This window comes from Cricetulus griseus, assembly GCF_003668045.3.
Source record: "Cricetulus griseus strain 17A/GY chromosome 1 unlocalized genomic scaffold, alternate assembly CriGri-PICRH-1.0 chr1_0, whole genome shotgun sequence".
NCBI lineage: Eukaryota > Metazoa > Chordata > Mammalia > Rodentia > Cricetidae > Cricetulus > Cricetulus griseus.
This window is the reverse complement of record NW_023276806.1, coordinates 5,485,625-5,506,861: the sequence shown is the minus strand read 5'-3', so window position 1 is coordinate 5,506,861 and position 21,237 is coordinate 5,485,625. Positions and strand designations below refer to the sequence as shown.

Here is a 21,237-nt window from a genome sequence, read left to right as displayed (position 1 = left end):
GGACCCAGGTTCAATCCTCAGCACCCACATGAAAGCTCACAACTGTCTGTAACTCCAGGTCCAGGGGATCCGACACCTTCACACAGATATACATACAGGCAAAAAACACTAATGCACATGAAATAAAATTTTAAAAAGTATGTTCAACCATGTATATTTACATATGATTGTTATACATATGTAAAGAGAGAAAATACACTGCTCTTACAACTTCTAAGTTTACTTTTTTCTTAAAAAAATGTCTAAAAAATGCTTTATGTTTGTGCAACACACAGTGGATACCTTTAAAGGGTCCACAAGTTCCAAAGTGTGCTTCAGGTAGATCAAGTTTGTTATCTTCGATTCGGCTGCGTTAACCTGTCAAGATAAGAGACAAACGTGAACAGCCCACATTTCAATCCCGTGATAGGTTTTCCTCTTCAGCAGTCAACTCTGACCAAGAATATCCCATAGTTGTGTAGATCAGCCAAGCTAGGATGATAGCCCACAGGGTGGTTGGAGATTACTGACCACAGTGTAAATCCATAATGCTGCTCTCCTGAAAACCTGGTGAGAGTTCACACCACTGTATCAACCCTCATTCTAGTCCAACATCTTTGGTGCAATTTAAATTCAATACCCAGCAGATCAAGACACTGACATGAATTTAATAAGGGCACAAAGCTTCCTGTAAATGGGGTGCATCTTAGCTTCCTAAATGACTTAGAACAACATCCCCCACTGCTTCCTGCCAGGCAAGCAAAACAATTTTACCAATTTCAGCATCTCAAATTAATAACAGCCTTTCAGAATGTAGCATATGAAATATATATAATTATATATATATATATATATATATATATATATATTCTTTAGAACTACCACAATTTTGATATTTAAGTAAATATTTGATTTGTTTAAATATGCTTATTCTTCAGCTACTTAAGATGCTTTTTCACGGCACTATAATAAGAAGCAAAACTTTTGAAAAGCTGCCCCCTCAGCTATAAAACTATTCTGGGTGTCAGTGAGGAGTACATACCTAGGGCATCTTTATATTTCCCCATCACTACCCATCAAGACAAGCTGTGTCTCATGACAACAGTCACAGTGCATGGTGCTCTGTAACACATACCGTGTCTTGCTTTGGGATTTGAACTAAAACAGAAAGCAGCTGCTCCGTATCCAGGAATCTTGATATGACTGAAACAGAAAGTGAGCGTTTGAACTTTCTGGAGCAATCAAAGGAAGGGTGTTTGTTCTGGGGTTATTCACAGGAGCATAGCCTGAGTAAGAAAGACAACTATGCCACAGGGAGGTCTGTGCTGACTTCTGCTTGGCCAAACCCCTGTCAATTGTTTATATCCTGTATAATCACGGGGCAGGAAAGAGACCCATGAACTTGTGATGACTGCCTCCCCTGACAAGACGATGCTACCTCAAGTGGCTGATCACAGCTGCCTGTTTCATGCTGGAGCGTGAGCTAGCTGATTATGGCCATGTATTATCTGGGAAGCCCACGTAACCCTAACCCCTATCCCAAATGAACAAAATAATTCCCCATTTGGCCATGGAGACACGAATTAAGGCCTGTGAATATGGAACTTATTCAACTCTCGACATGACAAAAAAAAAAAAAAAAAAAAAAAGAGCAGTCCCAATAGAAATGACCTCAGCCAGGCTCCCTCCAATCCCACCACATGCCCAATAAAACCCACTGACCACACACTCAATAATTGGTCAGCTCAGCTCGGCTCAGCACAGCCCAGCCCAGCACAGCACAGCAGTACTCCTCCCCTGGAGAACCTCCAACTCTTGACAATTCTTACTTTTCCTTAGTAAACATATCTGCCTACTTCCTCTCTATCTGTTTCCTTATTCTTAGGTGAGAGGAAATAAATTCTGAAGCCAATGGCTCGCAGTGTTTTCAGAAGCTGTTAAATTTCTGGGTCCCCAGCTCCTTGGTTAAGCCACTCCCAGCCCAGAAGGGATTTGTTCCTTTCAAAGAGCCCGCTTCTCTGCCTCAATACATAAAGCTGAGAGCACCTGAACAAACTCCCTGATGTCACTCTCTGGCTTTCACACACATGCACACATTATTTAAGCACACATGTGACATGCATATACACAAACACACAAAAGTAGATAACTTCAAGTTCTGGGCTGGGAATATATACTTAGCTCAGTAGTGCAATGTTCACCCAACACACACAAAGCACTGGGTTTAACCCTTACCTTTGTAATTTTTTTAAGACTCAATAGGAATTAGGAAGATGAACATTATCAAATTGTGATCTAATATGAAGCCAGTAAATTGAACAGTTTGTCAGTGATCATGTGAACATATGAAGACTGACTGATGTGTAAGTCTGATTATGTGCACCTGAGAGAAACCAGGAGGAGTGTCACAAAGAAAACAGCTGACAAGAACGCACCTCCAGCTGAATACGGTGACGGGTGCTTGCCTGTGACACGGGCTTTCTGCAGCTGCAGATTTGAAGCCAGTTTGGATTATACAGAAGATCCTGTCTCAAAGAGACGGGAGTGGATGTAACTCAGTTTCTAGGGTTCCAATACTTCTGGATGGAGGGCAACCACATGCATATGGTGCACATAAATGCATGTAGTACACACACACACATAGACTAAACACACACACATAGGTTAAACACACACCCACACATAGGTTAAACACACACACACACACACATAGGTTAAACACACACACATACATAGTTAAACACACACCCACACATAGGTTAAACACACACACACACACACACACATAGGTTAAACACACACACACATAGGTTAAACACACACACATACATAGTTAAACACACACACACATAGGTTAAACACACACACATACATAGGTTAAAGAAACACATACACATAGGTTAAACACACACACATACATAGGTTAAAGAAACACATACACATAGGTTAAACACACACACATACATAGGTTAAACAACATACATAGGTTAAACACACATACATAGGTTAAAAAAACATCTTTCAGAAAGAAGAGAAGGGAAGAGGGAAGGAAAGGGGAGGAAAAAGAAAGGAAGGGACAGGGGGCCATAGGAGGGGAGAGAATACAGAGGGGGCAGAGAAACAATTTCAGGAAAAATCCTGTAGAAGGTTCACTGATCCTACAAGAGTTCTGGAGTTCAGTTACACTATGTCAGTATGACAGAGCTGGGTTTGCATAGCACCCAGCCATTAAAGGGCCCTACTTGCCAAAGACGACCTCCAGAAGAGCCTAGGTGGGACATACGAAGCAAAAGCACACAGCCATGTAAAACAGATCCAGGAGGCTGACAGAGCAAACAACACCTGCAAAGTTGCCCTTGACACAAGGTCTCAGTGCACTGGTGAGCACAGACACGAAATGGAAGCAGACTGGGATACTATGAAGAGAGGACAGAGAGTTTTCCATCAAGTTTGTTAAGAACAGAAGGAAAAACGCAGTGAGAGCCAGAGAAGGTGACGTTCAGGGAGAATTCAAGTCCTCATGGAAGAAATCCATAAACAAGAAAGAAAAACTCAGGCCACCAGTCAGTTGCACAGACGTGTAGCCAGATGAAGGAGTTAGCAACAGACAGAAGTGATGTACAGTTTCTAGGTGGACAGGACAGGAACAGCGCTGGGCACACTGCAAGGTGCAGGGCGTTTACAACATCTGACAGTTGGAACTTGACCCACTTCACAGTGTACAACAACCTCCTATTTTGGGCACTTGGGTTTTCACTAATGCTAGATAAACAGCTAACAAGATGCTGTTGTGAACAGTAAAGAAAGGTTAACATGTATTTTTTGTTGATATCTATAGGAAGTCTGCCCTTTTCTGTATAAAAATGGAGTACGAGTGGACTGGGGGCGGGGGACACACGACAGGACAGATGGGAGGTGGGGGAGGGACTAGGTGGAGAGGAGGGAGGAGAAACTGCAGCTGGGATGTAAAATAAATACCTAAGTTTATTCCTTTTAAAAAAGAAAGGGCTAACAGTTTACAATGTCCTCTTCGGGGTGGGGGGGACGTAAAAAGATTGCTCAGTGATTAAAAGCACTGGATGCTCTTCCAGAGGACCTGGTTTGGTTCCCAGCAACCACAGAGATGGCTCAAGATTATCTGTAATTCCAGTGCCCTCTTCCAGCCTCTACAGGCACCAAACATACACATGATGCATAGGCAAAACACCCTCATGCAAAACATTTTACAGAAGTTTCTAGTTTCAACTAATTGTTGATTGCTCTCAGTGGTGTTATGTTCAGGAAGTGGTCTCCTGTGCCAATGCATTCAAGGCTACTTCCCACTTTCTCTTCTAAGACATTCAGTGTGGATGGATTTATGTTGAGGTCTTTGATCCATTTGTGCTTGAGTTTTGTGCATGGCAATAGACGTGTATCTATCTGCAATCTTCTACATTCCAGCATCCAGTTATGTCAGCATCATTTGCTGAAGATGCTTTCTTTTTTCCATTGTATAATTTTAGCTTCTTTGTCAAAACTCAGGTGTTCATAGGTATGTGAATTAATATCAGGGTCTTCTATTTGATTCCATTGGTCTACCTGTCTGTTTTTGTGCCAATACCAAGCTGTTTTCATTACTGTGGCTCTATAGTAGAGCTTGAAGTCAGGGATGGCAATGCCTCCAATAGTTCCTTTATTGTACAGGATTGTTTTGGCTATCCTGGGTTTTTTGTTTTTCCATATGAAGTTGAGTATTATTCTTTCAAGGTCTGTGAAGAACTGTGCTAGGATTTTGTTGGCGATGGCATTGAATATGAATATTGCTTTGGGTAGGATTGCCATTGTCACTGTGCTGCTCCTACCAATCCAAGAGCATGGGAGATCTTTCCCTGCAGAAGGGAAGAGATCTTCACCAACCTCACATCTGACAGAAGGCTGATCTCCAAAATAGACAAAGAACTCAAAAAAACTAAGACACCAAAACACAAATAATCCAATTAAAGAATGGGGTACAGATCTAAATAGAGAATTCTCAACAGAGAAATCTCAACTGGCCAAAGGCATTTAAGAATCGCTCAACATCCTTAGCCATCAGGGAAATGCAATCAAAACAGCTCTGAGATACCATATTAAACCTCTCAGAATGGCTAAGATCAAAAACACTAATGAAAGTTCATGCTGGAGAGGATGTGGAGCAAGGGGAACACTCCTCCACTGCTGGTGGGAGTGCCAACTAATACGGCAACTTTAGAAATCAGTATGGTGGTTCCTCAGGAAAATGGGAATCAGTCTACCACAAGATCCAGCAATTCTACTCTTAGGCATAAACCCAAAAGAAGCACATTCATACAACAAGGACATCTGTTCAACCATGTTCATAGCAGCACTATTTGTAATAGCCAGAACCTAGAAGCAGCCTAGATGCCCCTCAACTGAAGAATGGATAGAGAAAATGTGGTACATTTACACAGTGGAGTATTAGCTGTTAAAAACAATGGCATCTTGAAATTCACAGGCAAATATATGGAACTAGAAGAAACAATCTTGAGTGAGGTAACCCAGACACAGAAAGACAAAGACTGTGTGTATTCACTCATAGTGTGTATCAGACATAGAGCAAAGGATAACCAGACTACAATCCACAACCCCAGAGAAACTAGGAATCTAAGAGGACCCTAAGAGAGACATACATGGACCCCTGCTCCCGAAAAGGGGATAGGGACAAGAGCTCCTGAGCAAATTGGGAGCACGAGGGGAAGGGGAGGGAGGTAGGAAAAAGAGGAGGGAGGAGGAGACCATGAGGGATCAGAAAGATTGAGTCAGGGGAAGATTAGAGGAGAGCAAGAAAATAGAGGGAGACATTATAGGTTTAAAAAGAAATCTGGCACTAAGAAAATGTCCAGAGATACACAAGGATGAGTCAACTAACAATCTAAGCAATAGTGGAGAGGCTACCTTAAATGCCCTTTCCTGATAATGAGATTGATGACTACCTTATATGCCATCCTAGAGCCTTCATCCAGTAGCTGATGGAAGTAGAAGCAGACACCCACAGCTAAACACTGAGCTGAACTCCTGAAATCCAGTTGCAGAGAGGGAGGAGTGATGAGCAAAGGGGTCAAGACCAGGCTGGAGAAACCCATAGGAACAGATGAGCAAGTGGGAGTTCACGGACTTAAGACTGTCAGCTGGGGAACCTGCATGCCCCCTGAAGGAGGGTGTCATTTGGGGGGATTGGGTAGTCTATGGGGCCACCAACAATATCCCTTGTGCATGAACTGGCGTTTTGGAGCCCATTCCCTATGGAGGGATATTTTCTCAGTCTAGATGCAAGGGAGAGGGCCTCGGTCCTGTCCCAAATGATGTGACAGACTTTGAAGATCTCCCATGGGAGGGCCACCCTCTCTGAGGAGTGGATGGGAAGATGGTGGGGGATGAGAGGACAGGACGAGAGGGAACTGGGATTGGTATATAAAATAGGATTGTTTTTAATTTAAATTTTAAAAAATAAAAATAATTAATGATTAAAAAATAAAAAAACTCTCCATGAATTTATATCTATCAGACCTGCCTTTCAGAAATATAAACAAAAAAGCTTAAATAAACTGACTGCATTTAACTGGGCGTTGGTGGCGCACGCCTTTAATCCCAGCACTCGGGAGGCAGAGGCAGGAGGATCTCTGTGAGTTCGAGGCCAGCCTGGTCTCCAGAGAGAGTGCCAGGATAGGCTCCAAAGCTACACAGAGAAACCCTGTCTCGAACAACCTAAATAAATAAATAAATAAATAAATAAATAAATAAATAAATAAATAGATTTTAATTTATAAAATGAGTGAAGCTCGACACAGCAGTGCATGCCTATAATGCTAACATTGGGAGACTGGGGCAGGAAGGTCAGAATTTCGAGACCAACCTGGGCTACACCTAAATAAATGAATAATTACCTGACTGGAGTCCAAAGAAGAGCTCCTCGTCCTGAAGCAGCTCCTGGACACAGTCCAGCCTCATGTTGATGGTCTCCACGTCAACCAGTGGCTCTAGTATGTTAGAGCGCAGCCTCCTGCTACCTCCCGCGGTCTTGGTGTAATTTAAAACACCAAAGAGAGTGTGATTATTCCTTCCAAAAGACAAATTGGAAATTTCATTAAGGAGAAAAAGAAAATTTCTTTTTAACTTTGTAATGAAATAATCCTATGATCTATATCAGTGATTCACAAATTTTATTATACAGACAAACATGGGGATCCTAATTTAATAAATCTCAGTTAAGGCCTAAAACCTACATTTTGTTTTATGTTTATGTTTTATTGATTAGCTAACACAGGCTGTCCCTGAACTTGTTACATACTACAGCGTGACCTTGAAGTCAAGATCCTCCTAACTCCACCTCCTAAGTGCTGGTATTAGAGGTACAGTATGCAAGCAAGCCTGGTTTGAGAGTTTGCTTGCTAGATCCCAATTATGACATCATGAGCCACATGGTGATTAGCCAGGCTCAATGGTATCTCCCACTCTAAAACTGAGCACCCAAGGCAGACTCGGATCCTAACTCCATGGGCTTTACCTGTCAAAGGCAGTGGTAGCTTGAATGAAACTGGCTCATAGGGAGTGGCACTATTAGGAAACATGGCTTTACTGGAGGACATATGGCCTTTGTGGAGGAAGTGTGTCACCGTGGAGGTGGACTTTGAGGTTTTCTATGCTCAAGCTACACCCAGTGTCACAGTTCACTATCTGCTGCCTACAATCAAGCTATGGGGCTCTCAGTTCCTTCTCCAGTCAGCCTGCATGCCGCCACGTCCTGCCATGAATATAACAGACTAAGTCTCTGAAACTGTAAGCGAGCCATCCACATTACATGTTTTCCTTTATAAGAGTTGCTATTGTCATGGTGTCTCTTCACAGCAATAGAAATCCTAACCAAGACAGTGATGATGCCAATAATTTTTATTAACCTATTGATATGACTAAGGACAAAACAAAGAAGAGGGAGAGAGAGACACAAATCTTAATCATATAAAAAACGATCTTGGTCTGATATGATGACTCAAGTGGGTGAAGGTGTCTGCCACCAAGACTGGTGACCTGACTTTGATCCCTGGAGGTCACATGGAAAAGAAGAAAACCAACTCTTGCAAGTTGTCCTCTGACTTTTACACACATGTTAAAAAATATGTGTGTGCCAGGTGGTGGTAGCACACGCCTTTAATACCAGTACTCAGGAGGCAGATACAGGCTGTTCTCTGTGAGTGCCAGGATAGGCTCCAAAGCTACACAGAGAAACCCTGTCTCAAAAAAGCAAACCAAAACCAAAAAACAAAACATAGTAATAATGTGTGAGCATGCACATACCCTTAAATCAATGTAAAACAAAAATTTAAATAATTGTCAGGATTATTCATTGACTTTCTATGCTCTGATAATGTTAAGGAGGGTAACAGAAAAGTAACCACAGAGCAGCTTCAGTGGACGTGCTAGTGACGGTAAGTGGCAGCTAAATGCAAACATCTGTGTTTTCTTCTGACAAGTGATGGTGAGCATCCAGCCATGCACTTATTGGTGTGCACACAGAAACCTAACTTTTACCTCATGGGGGAGAACAGATGGTCTATTCTGGAGCCAAATGGGAGTGGACCATGGCCCAGGAATGCAGATTTAGGCTACTCCAAATTCCATGTTCCAACATGGATCCAGTTTCATAAAACATCTATTGTAACAGAACAAAGGTCCTAAAGCGAGGTGCTTTGTAATACACTGGGGATGCACAATAGGGAAAACCGCAAAGCAGAGACATTTCAGCCACAGGCCTCAGGTGCCATCTGATGACTCTTGGCCTTTAGGTTGGTAAAACATAGTTTTGTTTATATGTTCCTAAACTATTTTATCTGTGCGTCACAGGGTGCTCAATACGGTACAGAGGTGGGCAAGAGATGGCTGTTAAAGGCTAAAGATATTTCAAGGTAAACTGTAATCAGGCTCTCCACAAGCAACTGTCCAGCCTCTCCACAACCACTGCTGCCTGATCTCAGTTAATCAGCCTTGGGGGACAGCACAGTGGAAGGCATAGCGTTGTCCTGGGAACTTGTGCTCACTCTGGGCATTGGCATCAGTTTATCTACTTTGCTTATGGTCCTTCACCCAATCTTGGATATTGAAGGTTTGTTTTTTGTTGTTTAGTGAAGTCTTATTTTGAAAACCTGACTTTGTGAAAAATCTGGGTTCAGCAACAACAGGGCACTGATTTAAAATGCCTATTTACTATTTCTCCACCAATAACTTAATGAAAACTTTCAAACAGTGGCATTTCATAAGAACAACTGAGACTGCCTTACCTGTAGTCCTGGCTGTTAACCAGCAATTCGAGGTTCTGGGCTGATGAGGAGTCTACCATGGCGGTCTGTTCACTGCCTTGGAAATAAATCTTCAGCGACTTTGGTGCATACACTGAATTTTGAATGAATTCGACATATTTTAGCAAGGCTGCAGCAGCTGCAAGGCAGTAATACCTGTGAGTGACCATGGTACAGCAGTGTAAACTTAGGATAAATAAACAGCTGCTGCTGCAGGAAGAGAAATTTAATTCACCTTAATATTAGGAAAATTTAAAAATTAGACAGTATTTCTTAAATCCTTTGGAAAGTAAGTACATAATCTTATAAAACTGACTTGACAATGGGCAAATGCCTATTTGGTTTTGAAGCAGTCTGTCTTTCTAGCTCAGGACTGCCTGAATCCACCACAATCCCTGAGCATCCTCCTTACAAGTGCTGAGAATTCATCCATAAGAAGCAGATTTTTGAAGTCTATCACTTGCAGGATATTTCAACAAACTGCTGGTTAGAAGACAACATGCAGCCGGGCCCAGTGGTGCTCGTCTTTTAATCCCCACATTCAACAGGCAGGGGCCAACATGGTCTACACAGCAAGCTGCAGGCAAGCCAGGGATACATGGTGAGATGGGGTGGGTGGGAGGGGACAAAGAAAAGGAGTAGTTTGCTCATTTATTTATCGGGCTTTTTTTTTCCTTTTCTTTTTCTTTTTTTCTTGTTTTTGTTCTTTCCAGACAGGGTTTCTCTGTGTAGTCCTGGCTGTCCAGGAACTTGCTCTGTAGACCAAGCTGGTCTTCAAATCAGAGATCGCCTGCCTCTGCCTCCTGAGTGCTGGGATTAAAGGCGTGTGCCTTCACTGTCTGGCTGTAGTTTGTTTCTCAAGACAGTCTTACTTTGTAGGCCTGGCTAGCCCGGAGTTTAACTGGCCTCAAACTTGCAGCAATCCTCCTGTCTCAGCCCCTGGAGAGCTAAGATCACAACCATAGGCCACTATGCCTGGCTAACTGTGTTTCTCTTTGGGACTTGAATCTCTAGTCATGGTTTTCACTATGAGGTGAGTGAGCATCTACTAGCAGAGCAATAAATTACAATTCATTTGGAGAAAATCTAAATTGAATCATAAATATACATCTTGTGCAAGTTTCCATTGCTCTTGTATTTCAGTTATAACTGGATGTGTACTGTGGACCAGGTCCTTTTCTAGGTGGTAGATAGTAACAGAGCAAGAACAGGACAGAGAGCAGATCCCCGCTGTGAGGCCCAGCACTGACTCACCTGGACTGCACTTCCATCAGAACAGAGCTGAACTCTGCCGTGCACAACTGCTCAATGTACTCTAAGCCCTTTGTTTCATTGAAGTATTTCCTTTGGACTGTAGTGAAATTAACGTTCTGAAAAGATACGTTATGAATGACGTATGATGTAATGAAATATACGTTACGTATGACGAATGACATAATGAAAAAATAAATCATTAAATGTCATGCTCTTGATCAGTACTGATCTCTTACCTAAGCCTAGTGGACCTGAAGGGACCAGCCCCCCCATTTCGGCAGCCATGACAGTAACACCTGCTCGCAATGACCTTGCCTTGGTCACTAAGAGGTCAGATGCCTGCCTCGTGGCAAGGAACCAATCAGAAGTTAGTTGGTGGTGCTATGCTTTATGGCTCTGGGTGTGCTTTATGGACAGGTGCTCAACAATGACGCACAGAGCATAGCAACCACCCTGGGAGGGTCTATGGGCCATAACAACCAATTGGCCAATCAACACAGGGCAAGCCCTCCAAGCCTGGAGGCACACCAATCCTGAGCCTGTGCATACTCCTAGACACTCCCCTTACGCTGCCCTACAAGATCGATCGGCGTGTCTTTGCTAGCCATCTGCCATGGCGGGTAGGTGAAAGACCAGAGCTAACATGGGGTTAGCTCGTTAAAAACAATAAAGCCTCATGCAGTTTGTATCAAGCTCTCGAATCTGCCTGGTGATTGGGGTGACCATGGTTGTGGCCTGGGACCCCGGATACCTGAATTTTTCCGGGGGTCTAACAGACCACACCTATAATCCCAACACTGGAGAAGCTGAGGCAGGATTTTCCTGAGCTCAAAGTGGAGTAAAACCATGTCTTAAAAACAAAGCAATCTTAGGCTCCAAAGCTACACAGAGAAATCCTGTCTTGAAAAACCAAACAAAAACAAAACAAAACAAAGCAATCTGCACAAAATAACTCTGATTTCTTAGACACTTTGTAGTGTAAGTAGGTATCTTAAATATCATAGAAAGTTAGTTTTACTGTTTCCAATATTTATATAATTTTTTTCTCATTTTTAAAACAAAAATGGCAGCTGAGTAGTGGCACCAGCCTTTAATCCCAGCACTTGGGAGGAAGAAGCAGGTGTATCTACCTCTGTGAGCTGGTGGCCAGCCTGGTCTACAGAGTGAGTTCCAAGTCAGCTAGAGCGACATAGTGAGACCCTGTCAAAAATAAAGAAAAGAGGAAGGAAGGAAGTAAAGAAGGAAGGAAGGAAGGGACGGGATCCATAAATGGGAGTCCATTACATCTTGCTCAAATCACTCCTTTTGTCCTTAAGACATTAGCTTAATGGCCTTGGTGGTAAATGTCTCCTATTTAAATAACAATAGACTTGGGCCTAGGCGGGTTTACTCTCACCCTGAAGCCTAGGTGGTAAGTGACTGAAGGCCAAGTAGTATGAGCATCTAGAGCATCTACGTCTTTAGGATTACAGGAATTGCTATTTGTCCTTTATACATGACAATTGAAGTCTTCTGTCATTGTCCCCACCTTTGGTTGATTATTTAAGATGGTAGATGAATAAATTGAGACACACTCAGTAAGGACTGAATCTGCCTTCCTGACAGATATTCTGTGTCTCTGACTCTTAACTCTTTTAGCTAGCCTTTCCCTCATCCACACTCCCCCACTCAGGAGTGGACCCAGGGCTGATCTGCTGGTCCCGACTGCAGCCCCACAAACACCAGTCCTCAACATATGGTGCCCAACATGGGGCTCAGAACGGGGTGGGGGGTGGCGATGGTGATGGACACCACAGAGGAATAGACGACACAGGTGTACAAGTGTGAAGAGAGCGCTCAGGAAAAAAGTAAAGTACGGTGAATGAACACTGTAAGTCAGGAGTAAAAATGCATATAATTGTAGATATGAAACAGGAAAATATTAGTCAGATGATAAAGAAGTGAGTTAACCTCGAGGGTAAAAATGTATATAATTAGAGATACGAGACAGAGAATTATTAGTCAGATGACTGCATATTTACTTTCGTATACTTTAATAGCCAGGAGTGCTAGAATAAAGCAGAAACAAGTACAGAAATTTTTAAAGTTTGAAAATGTTGTAAGGATCCTTTCCCCTTATAGAAGTCACCACTGCAGCTGTCTCAGAGCTGTGCCGGGGCTTGGGCAAGCAAAGGTGTGGCCCCACATATGGGCCAGGTCAGCAGGACCTCTGGGTGCCAAGAACTCAGAGTTGCTACAATGACTTTCACCTTTGACTTTCAAGCAGCTGCAGCCACAGATGACTTGCAGCGGGCCAGTCCAGGCCCAAGGGGGAAAGGTGAGCCAAGGCCTCCAGAATGCTCAGTCCCCAGTGGGAAGGCCAAGCCTAGGAAGCCTGCAAGTTTAGGAGCTGCTACCGTGGCTGACGCCCAACCAAGTGTATAGAAAATGCTAATTAGTGCAGCCAGTCAGAAACTGTTTTAAGACCTTATAGAAAAAAAGGTTAGTTATAGCTGCTGTATTACAAGAGATTTCAGTTAAATCCAACAAACTCATCATAGCCCAGGGGAAGATGTATGTATGTTCTGTATGTGTGATGTGGCCACACTCATGTGTGAAGTGTGATTGTGAATCCATGAATCCTAACAAAAGGACCTACTCCACTTGCTCTGGATATAGCTAAAAAGGGCATCAAGTCAGTCAGTGTCTTAACAGGAAGGGTTGGTGATCTGCGCCTCCCACGGCTGGCCCCAGAGCCGGTCAGCAGAAAATGGCTGCCCGTCTTTCTGTGTGATTGACAGTACAATCTGTAATTCTCAATTAGAAATTACTTTCATGAACCCTACTGAATATATTAAGGACAATAATAAAACAATAAGCATGAGAGCCTCTGGCATCTAGGAGTTGTATTCCACAGAAACATCACAGGTTTTCAGGTTCTCTGAAAGCTAAATCGACAGACGGGAGATCACTCAAGAGTGAGATGGTGACACCTGGGCTATTCCATTGTTTATTTTTGTTTCTCGAGACTAGATGTACCTGCCCAGTCTGAAGGGAGCAGTCAAAAGCACCGTGGCCTAAGCTCCACCATTTTGAGTCCAGATTCTGTTTTAACTGTAGGGTGAAATAAAGTTCAGGTTCCCAAGCCCTAGCCAAGCTGAGAACTTTCCAATAGCTGGCCAACCTTCTCCCTTAACCATGGAAATAGTGGTTATGCATCTTTAGTCCTCTAGAAACATGTTTAACAACAGAAAGAACAAATGATTCTGATTTGTTAGGCTGAAAGTTGTATTGTATATCAACTGAAATGATGGAACAGTCAAGGAAGCACCTAATCTCTAAGTCCTGATTGGTGAAAATTGTAACTATAACTTGGCAACAAATGTTTGTGATTTTTGTGCTTATAAACCCCACTTCTGCCCCTTCTTAGGGCTGTCCAGAGAAACCTGGTTCCCAAGTCCTTGTCCTTCAATCCTGCTTGATCAGTGACCCACTTATGTGGTCATTTATTAAAGTCTTTGGAACCCATAAGTGTTCTCGCTCTCCTTCCTTGTGGCACATAACGGGCTAGTTATAACAAGTGAGGGTGTACTGGGTACCATGTCCAATGATAGTGGCTCTCCTTATTTAATGAAACAGAGGAAAGAGAAAATAAAGTTGTGAAATAAGGGTTGCACTGAGGTGAGGGCAACAGGATCATGAGTTCAAGCCAGCCTGCAGCAGTCCATGAGATCCTAACTCAGAGAAGGTCCTTTCCCCCAGAAAGTAATGGACAATGAAGAACGGAACAATGGACTCTGGAGTATGTTCCGTTAAGACTACAGCAGCCTTCAGCACGTAAAACTGAAGAGTCAAGAACTGCCGAGATATCATCCAGGTCAGAGCTAGACGTCTTCCACTCTTTTCACTTCATATGGCTTACGACTCACAGCTCTGTACGGACAGTGAGTTATAATAGGAACAATAGCAACACTGATTTTTCTCTCATAATGCTTGGTCTGAAATACTCGGGACTTGCTCCTTTTCTCCACTCAGGGTTTTATTATCATAGAACCACTAGCTGCGTAAGTTCCTGCCTTTATGTCCTGGTGATAATGGACTGTCCCTGAAATTTTTAACAATTTTGCTCGCTTGTTTTTGAGACAGGATCAATCTACTTAGCCCTGGATGTCATGGAACTCACTCTGTAGACCAGGTTAGCCTAAAACTCAGAGATCCACCTGCCTCTGCCACCACACCTGGCCTGTGCCTTGCAATTGTGAGCTGAAGTACCTTTTGGCTCCTTGCCTCCCCTAAGTAGCTTTGTGGTTAGTTTTATACCACAGCAGCAGACATCAAACCAGAACACCTCCTAACTACCCGATACATTTTTCTGTTTTGTTTAAAGTTGAACATGGGTACCAAGTCAAGATTATCCTCAATAAATTTTATGATTTTCAGTAACATATTAGACTACAATTTGTATGTAGTCTACCTTAGAACCTTAAGTATACGGTGAGTCAAACAATTGCTTTTTATAATATGAGATGGATTCTAAATAATTATATTTTTGAGCTGGATGGTGGTGGCACACGCCTTTAATTTCAGCACTTGGGAGGCAGAGGCAGGTAGGTCTCTGTGACTTCAAAACCAGCCTGGTCTACAAGAGCTAGTTCCAGGACAGCCTCCAAAACTGTCTCAACACCGCTCCCCCCCAAATAAAAAGAATTACATTTTGAATGTTACCAAATGAAATTCTCTTACCTTGAAATTTTCTGTGACCAGAGTAAACAACTTGGTTGAATTTCCCACAACACAAGCAGTATTTGACATTATTATTTCCAAAGGTGATAAAACTTTGAGTTTAGTGATCACCTGAAATTGTTAAATAATCATTTTCTAAATGTAAACAAAGGGCAGTTTTCAAAGCAGTTTTATATTATTCTAAGAAGTAAATTGTTAAAATGTGCAGATAAAATCCAACAGTTCTACTTCATTGTTTCAGTTAAAATGTATTTCAAATGCTGATGTATTAAACATATCTACCTCAATACAAATATAAAATATCAGAAACATAGGCAATATTTTACTCACTAGTTCTTACCAGTCTAAACTCAAAATTAATCTGAGTTTATCAAATATTAATCCCCATTACAAGATGTTTTGAATTAATGTGCTTCGATTTTCTTCCCTTTTGTGCACAGTCACTTCAAATTTATGAGTTTTAAAAATACTTACCTTTGCATATGTCGTGTTGTCTGCAAACTGTGACAATATAATCTGTGGGCTTTTTAAGTCAATGCTTGCCATTCCTATCTCACCTCTGGCCAGGCCTCTTCCTTCTACCACGGCTACAATGACTGATGGGGCATGTGCAGACACTGCAGAGGATGGGGCTGGTGACCGTGTGCAAAGGAGAACACGTATGAATGCCAATGGCTGTGCATAATTCCTTCATATGAGAAGACAGCAAAGCCCCGAGTCCAGTTATTTTCATATCTTTTACTTACTCTTTGATAACTTCATACATGAAACACAGCGTATATTGACCACTGGTCATACGCACCACCAACCCTGCCCTTCTCTGACTCCATGAACACTCCCACTCCAACACGTCTCCGGCCATCTTTTTTTCTGGGTCCCATTAGTGCTGCCTGCAGGAGTGATGGCTGATTCTGTTGCCTTGACCTCTATGGGTCTTGTTCAGGTACCACATCTATTTGGTCCATTCAAAAACAGGAACCTTTACCATTTCTATTTGCTTCCTTGTTTTAGGTTTTCAAGACAGTTTCTCTGGGTAGCTCTGGCTGTCCTGGAGAGATCGCCTGCCTCTGCCTCCCACATGCTGGGATTAAAGGTGTACACCACCGCTACCTGGTGAACATTTATTTTCAAAAAGACAAACAAAACAAAAACTCCATTACTCAAAACAAAGAAAACTATTAAAGCTCAAAGTATTGTGTCAGGATGTGCATGTGGTGCACACTTTTAGTCCCAGCATTCCAGAGGAGGATCTCTGTGAGTTCAAGGCCAGCCTGGTCTACAAATTGAATTCCAGCACAGCCAGTACTATTATACAGAGAAACCCTGTCTCAAAAAACAAAACAAAACAACCCAAACCAAAACAAATGTAACTTCACTTTAAAGATTTTTTGTTTTGTTTTGTTTTCCTTATTTTTGAGACAGGATATATCCGTATATACCTCACTACGTAAAACTTACCAAGGATAACAGACTGGTCTCTAACTTGAGGCAATCCTCCTGCCTCTGCCTCTCAAGAAGTGCTGAGATTACAGGCATACACTACCAACTGCTGCCAGTTTGCAAGGTTTTTGCAAACTCAGAGGTGGCTATCCCTGTTTCTGGCTACAATTTTCCAATTCCTAGGCTCCCATGCCCAAGCCTTAATTTTATACATAGAAGATAAATTTATATGTTGGCTTATTTTAAATTAATGGAATAAAGTCATTAAAGAATTTTTAATTTGGAGTTAAAATATATATTGCTCATCTTACTCTATAAATGCTAAAATTATTTTATAATAAGTAACAAAGCAGAAAGTATAATGTAGTAACTATCTGTCTAGTGCAAGTATAAACAGAGAAATGCACTGTGCAACTACCAGTGTTCACTAAGTGCTTATCTCATGTCAAGGGCATCTTAAATTACTTACTTCATTTAACTGTTACAAAATTCTATCAAACAAGTACTGCTATTTACTCAATTTACTTTGAGGGAGACTGAGAGATTAATTAGCTCAGTGGTACAGTGAGTGCCTACTATGTGCCAGAACTTAGGTTTGATTCCCAACACTAGTAAGTAAATGAATGAAGGAATGAAGGAATGAATGGCAAGTATAAAATTTCAAGTGCAAAAAAAGACTTCTCTGTTCAATGTACAGACAAATGCTGAGTCTGGCTGAAATGCAGAAGGTTAGTAAGAAGATGCTGAGAGACACTGGAAGCACTGCAGAGAAACGTCAAGTGGCCCTCATGGTGATGCTCACAAACTGACACTTGATCTGATAGCCACGGAGAAGCAAATTACTAGAAATACTGAATGTAGTGTGTCAAGTTCCATCTTCAGCATTCATATGCTGAGGTTCTAGTCCCCAGTGACCTTGAAGTCCACTGTGCCCTTTACAGAGGTAACTAACTAACATTAAGTGACCCCCAGTGACCTTGAAGTCCACTGTGCCCTTTACAGAGGTAACTAACTAACATTAAGTGACCCCCAGTGACCTTGAAGTCCACTGTGCCCTTTACAGAGGTAATTAACTAAGTGCGCCTTCTGAGTGGCCTAGGACATTATAATGGCATACAAATGTGAGACTAGCAGGACACAGAAACTGTGGGAAGAGACCAGAAAAAACAGCCAAGAGTAAGACAAGTAGAGAGGCCTCAGATAAGAAAATAAATGTTTAAGGCTATCAACTTGTGTTTCTAAAAGAAAGTACAATAACCATAAAAATCATGACTGTGGCTGGGTATGAGAAGACCTCCAGTCATGAGGTGAAGGTTGGCCCCCAGCAGGTGGTGCTATTGAGATGGTGACAGGTACTAAAGGTAGGTACATGTTTGCCTTTGTAAAAGATATAGTGACAACACTGGGCAAACGGATCGTCTCCTCTATTATCACCGTGACGGGGCTACCATCATACTTGCAGTGGGTCTGTCATGTACTCTAAAACATAATGCGGCATCTTACAGTGTATGCACATGTTACATCGCTGTCTTCTCGGGAAGACTCCCTCCAGGAGGATCCATGTCTTCTCAGGAAGGGTAAGCAGGAGCAGTTTCTCCAGGAGGAGATGAGGTGCAGCTACCTGCAGGTCAGGCAGGGAGCGCCAGGAACTCAGCTCTCACCCCACATCTGGGGGAGCCATTCAGTGAAGCAGCTGTTCTGAGTCACCCCACAATCTCAGGGGGTGAGATCTCAAGCCAGAGCTGGGTGGAGTCATTTCCACGGTCTGCTTCTGATGCTTTATCTAGGGTGGTCAGATGTGTGTCCTTCCCTTCCCAGGAAAAGTCAGGTAACATTTACACACCCCATAGACAAGGCAGATCCTTCTATATGCCCTGTAGAATTGGTGCACACAAAACATCCACTCACTCATCCCTCAACAAAATTGAGTACATTTAGATAAAAATTTAAATTTCAGCATTAAAAAAACTCTCAAAAGTACTATTAGAATCAAAGTTTTCACTTCAGTATCACATGAAAGAGATTTTTCCTTTTGTCAAAATAGTTCAAATAATGCAAGGTTACATGTATTAACCAACGACAGGAAACACATAGCCATGTCACCCTCCCTGAGATGCACATGGACCAATTGACACCTGTATCTTCCAGCTCTCTGTATCACTGAATGAATGATAGATGAACTGCCAATGAGCTAACCACCCAACTGATAATTCAAAGCACTTCAAAGTTTTCAAAGGAACATCAAGGCTAATCTTCCACCAATTTTACCTGAATATCCTACTTGCGGTGTCCAACTTTTATAGCCCGACCTCTGGGGATTTCCTGCAGACAACGGTGTTCTAAACATGTGTGGATAACTGGCATCTTGTGCAGAAGATGAGCTTGTACCAATAGGAAGATGGGGTGCAGCTGTGTGCTTTGCATGAGGTCTTTTGTTCCCAAATGATAAACCTAAATTTGAAAAATAGTGAATAATTCTTAGTGATTAGCATTAAGGAATTATATATTAATCTTAAAATTTATATCTTACTTTCTATAAATTCAATCTGATAGTTTAAACGCTATAACAAATAAATGACTATTGACGATTGTGTCCATGACTTTATTAGTCCGTATTATCTATCACAGTGGTTTCCCGAGTAACGTCTTCATGCATGTGTGTGCTGTATGACTGTGCTCTCCTGTGCCCCGCCTACTCTTCCTGACCCCTCCTCCTCCCAGCCTGCCCCCTTCTACTTTCATGTCTCTTTTGACCACTGATAATTTTTTTGTTTGCTGTTTTTAAGACAAATCTCACTACATACTCAGGCTGTGGTTGAACTCACTATAGGTCCTCCTGAGTGCTGCAATTGCAGGAGTGTGCCAGCACACCTGGCGTGGTAGCCATGCACTAACAGATGCTGATACAGGGCTGGGGTGTAGCTCGGTGAGTACTTGCCTAGTGTGCATGCGGCCCTGAGTTCCATCCTCAGCACCACACAAGCCAGACGTGGTGACGACACACTCCTGCACTCTCAGCACCTGAGAGGTCTCCCACAGAGTGAGCTGAGAGCAGCCTGGGGCACATGGGACTTTCTTCAAAAACATTAATTCATTGCGGAGATATTCTGATATAGCTCTTGCTTTTAGAGTTCACTGAGACTACTCTTGCTAAAATCAGAAGTTCCCTTTCAGCCCCCAGGTATAGTTCATTTTATAATGAAGTGTCTTTTCCTGCCTTAACATCCTTATCTAACAAAGTCAACTTTAGGCTCACTTGGCTTCAGTACTTTTTCAGACAGTTGCTTTCCAACATGATACCCACTTACAGCCATGTCATAACATTTCACCGTGTACATAAATAGCCTAGCACAGTGTCTGGTAACACAGAAGTTCCAAACAAGCAAGCAAATGAAAACACGGCTGTTTCTCACGCTGTGATTTCTATGCCACGTGTCTTTGATCTCCTTATACTACCTACAGTTTCCTGTATCAAGTTCTCTTTTCTCCGCCTTCCTCATCAGTGTTGGTCTACAGAGTTCCAGACTTTTAAACGTCACTACTAAATCAACATTTTATTTACTCTGGGCATCTCATCTGCTTTCTTGGCTTCTATTGACATCCATTTCCTGATAACTTCCAGATTTTCATTTACATCCTTCACTCATCTCCCACACTGTATATACAGCATGGTTAAGATTTCCAGTGATGGAGCAGAGTGGGTGGTGGCATACACCTTCAATTCTAGCACTCAGGAGGCAAAAGCCAGCCTGGTCTACACAGCGAGTTCCAGCACAGCCAGGGCTACACAGAGAAACCCTGTCTCTAAAACCCCAAAAGAAAAAAAGATTTCCAGTGATAATAACATGACAAATATCTGAAGCTTTGTGACAATACGGTCATTGTCACAGTTATTCTTATTCAATTCAGTACTACAATAGGGTAGTACATAAATCAACAGATGTGACTGTATTGTCTTCGAAATAATTTCTATATATTGAATTTCACATGCCAAAAAACACTGTCTTTAAAAAATTTTTCCAACCCTTTAAAAATTCAAAAGTTGCTGGGAGGTGGTGGCACACACCTTTAATTCCAGCACTCGGGACGCAGAGGCAGGTGGATCTCTATGAGTTTGAGGCCAGCCTGGTCTACATAGCCAGTTCTAGGACAGGCAGGGTTACATACAGGACCCTATCTCAGAGAAAATTTCAAAAGTTAGAGGCTAGCAGTACAGCTCAGTGGTTAAGAGGACTTGCTGTGCAGCCATGCGGTCTTGAGTTCAGATCCCAGCTTGTTACCATCCAAGAATCTGGGCCCCAGGCTTGCCCTACACCAGCCTAGCTGACTAAGTGGACTTCCAGGTTCAAGGAGGGTCTGCCTCAAAAGGGTAAGATAGAAGGCAATAGAAAAGGATTCCTGGGGCTGGAGAGACGGCTCAGCGGTTAAGAGCACTGACTATTCTTCCAGAGGTCCTGAGTTTCTATTCCCGGCAACCACATAGTGGCTCACAACCACCTTGAATAAGATCTGG

At 42.4% G+C, this 21,237-nt stretch overlaps 1 protein-coding gene across 1 annotated transcript in view; it reads right to left on the bottom strand.

The window, feature by feature from the left end:
- The window catches only part of Msh4 (mutS homolog 4), a 58,820-nt gene extending 42,975 nt beyond the window's left edge, over window positions 1–15,845 (bottom strand). Inside the window, exons 1-7 of the mRNA XM_027395128.2 lie at window positions 15,759–15,845; window positions 15,285–15,395; window positions 10,563–10,678; window positions 9,291–9,464; window positions 6,903–7,075; window positions 1,115–1,182; window positions 283–357 (exon numbers count right to left, since the gene is read on the bottom strand). Coding sequence (XP_027250929.1) covers window positions 283–357; window positions 1,115–1,182; window positions 6,903–7,075; window positions 9,291–9,464; window positions 10,563–10,678; window positions 15,285–15,395; window positions 15,759–15,830 — 789 coding nt within the window. The 5' untranslated portion in view covers window positions 15,831–15,845. The remainder of the gene's footprint in view (window positions 1–282; window positions 358–1,114; window positions 1,183–6,902; window positions 7,076–9,290; window positions 9,465–10,562; window positions 10,679–15,284; window positions 15,396–15,758) is intronic.
- Window positions 15,846–21,237: the final 5,392 nt, after the last annotated feature.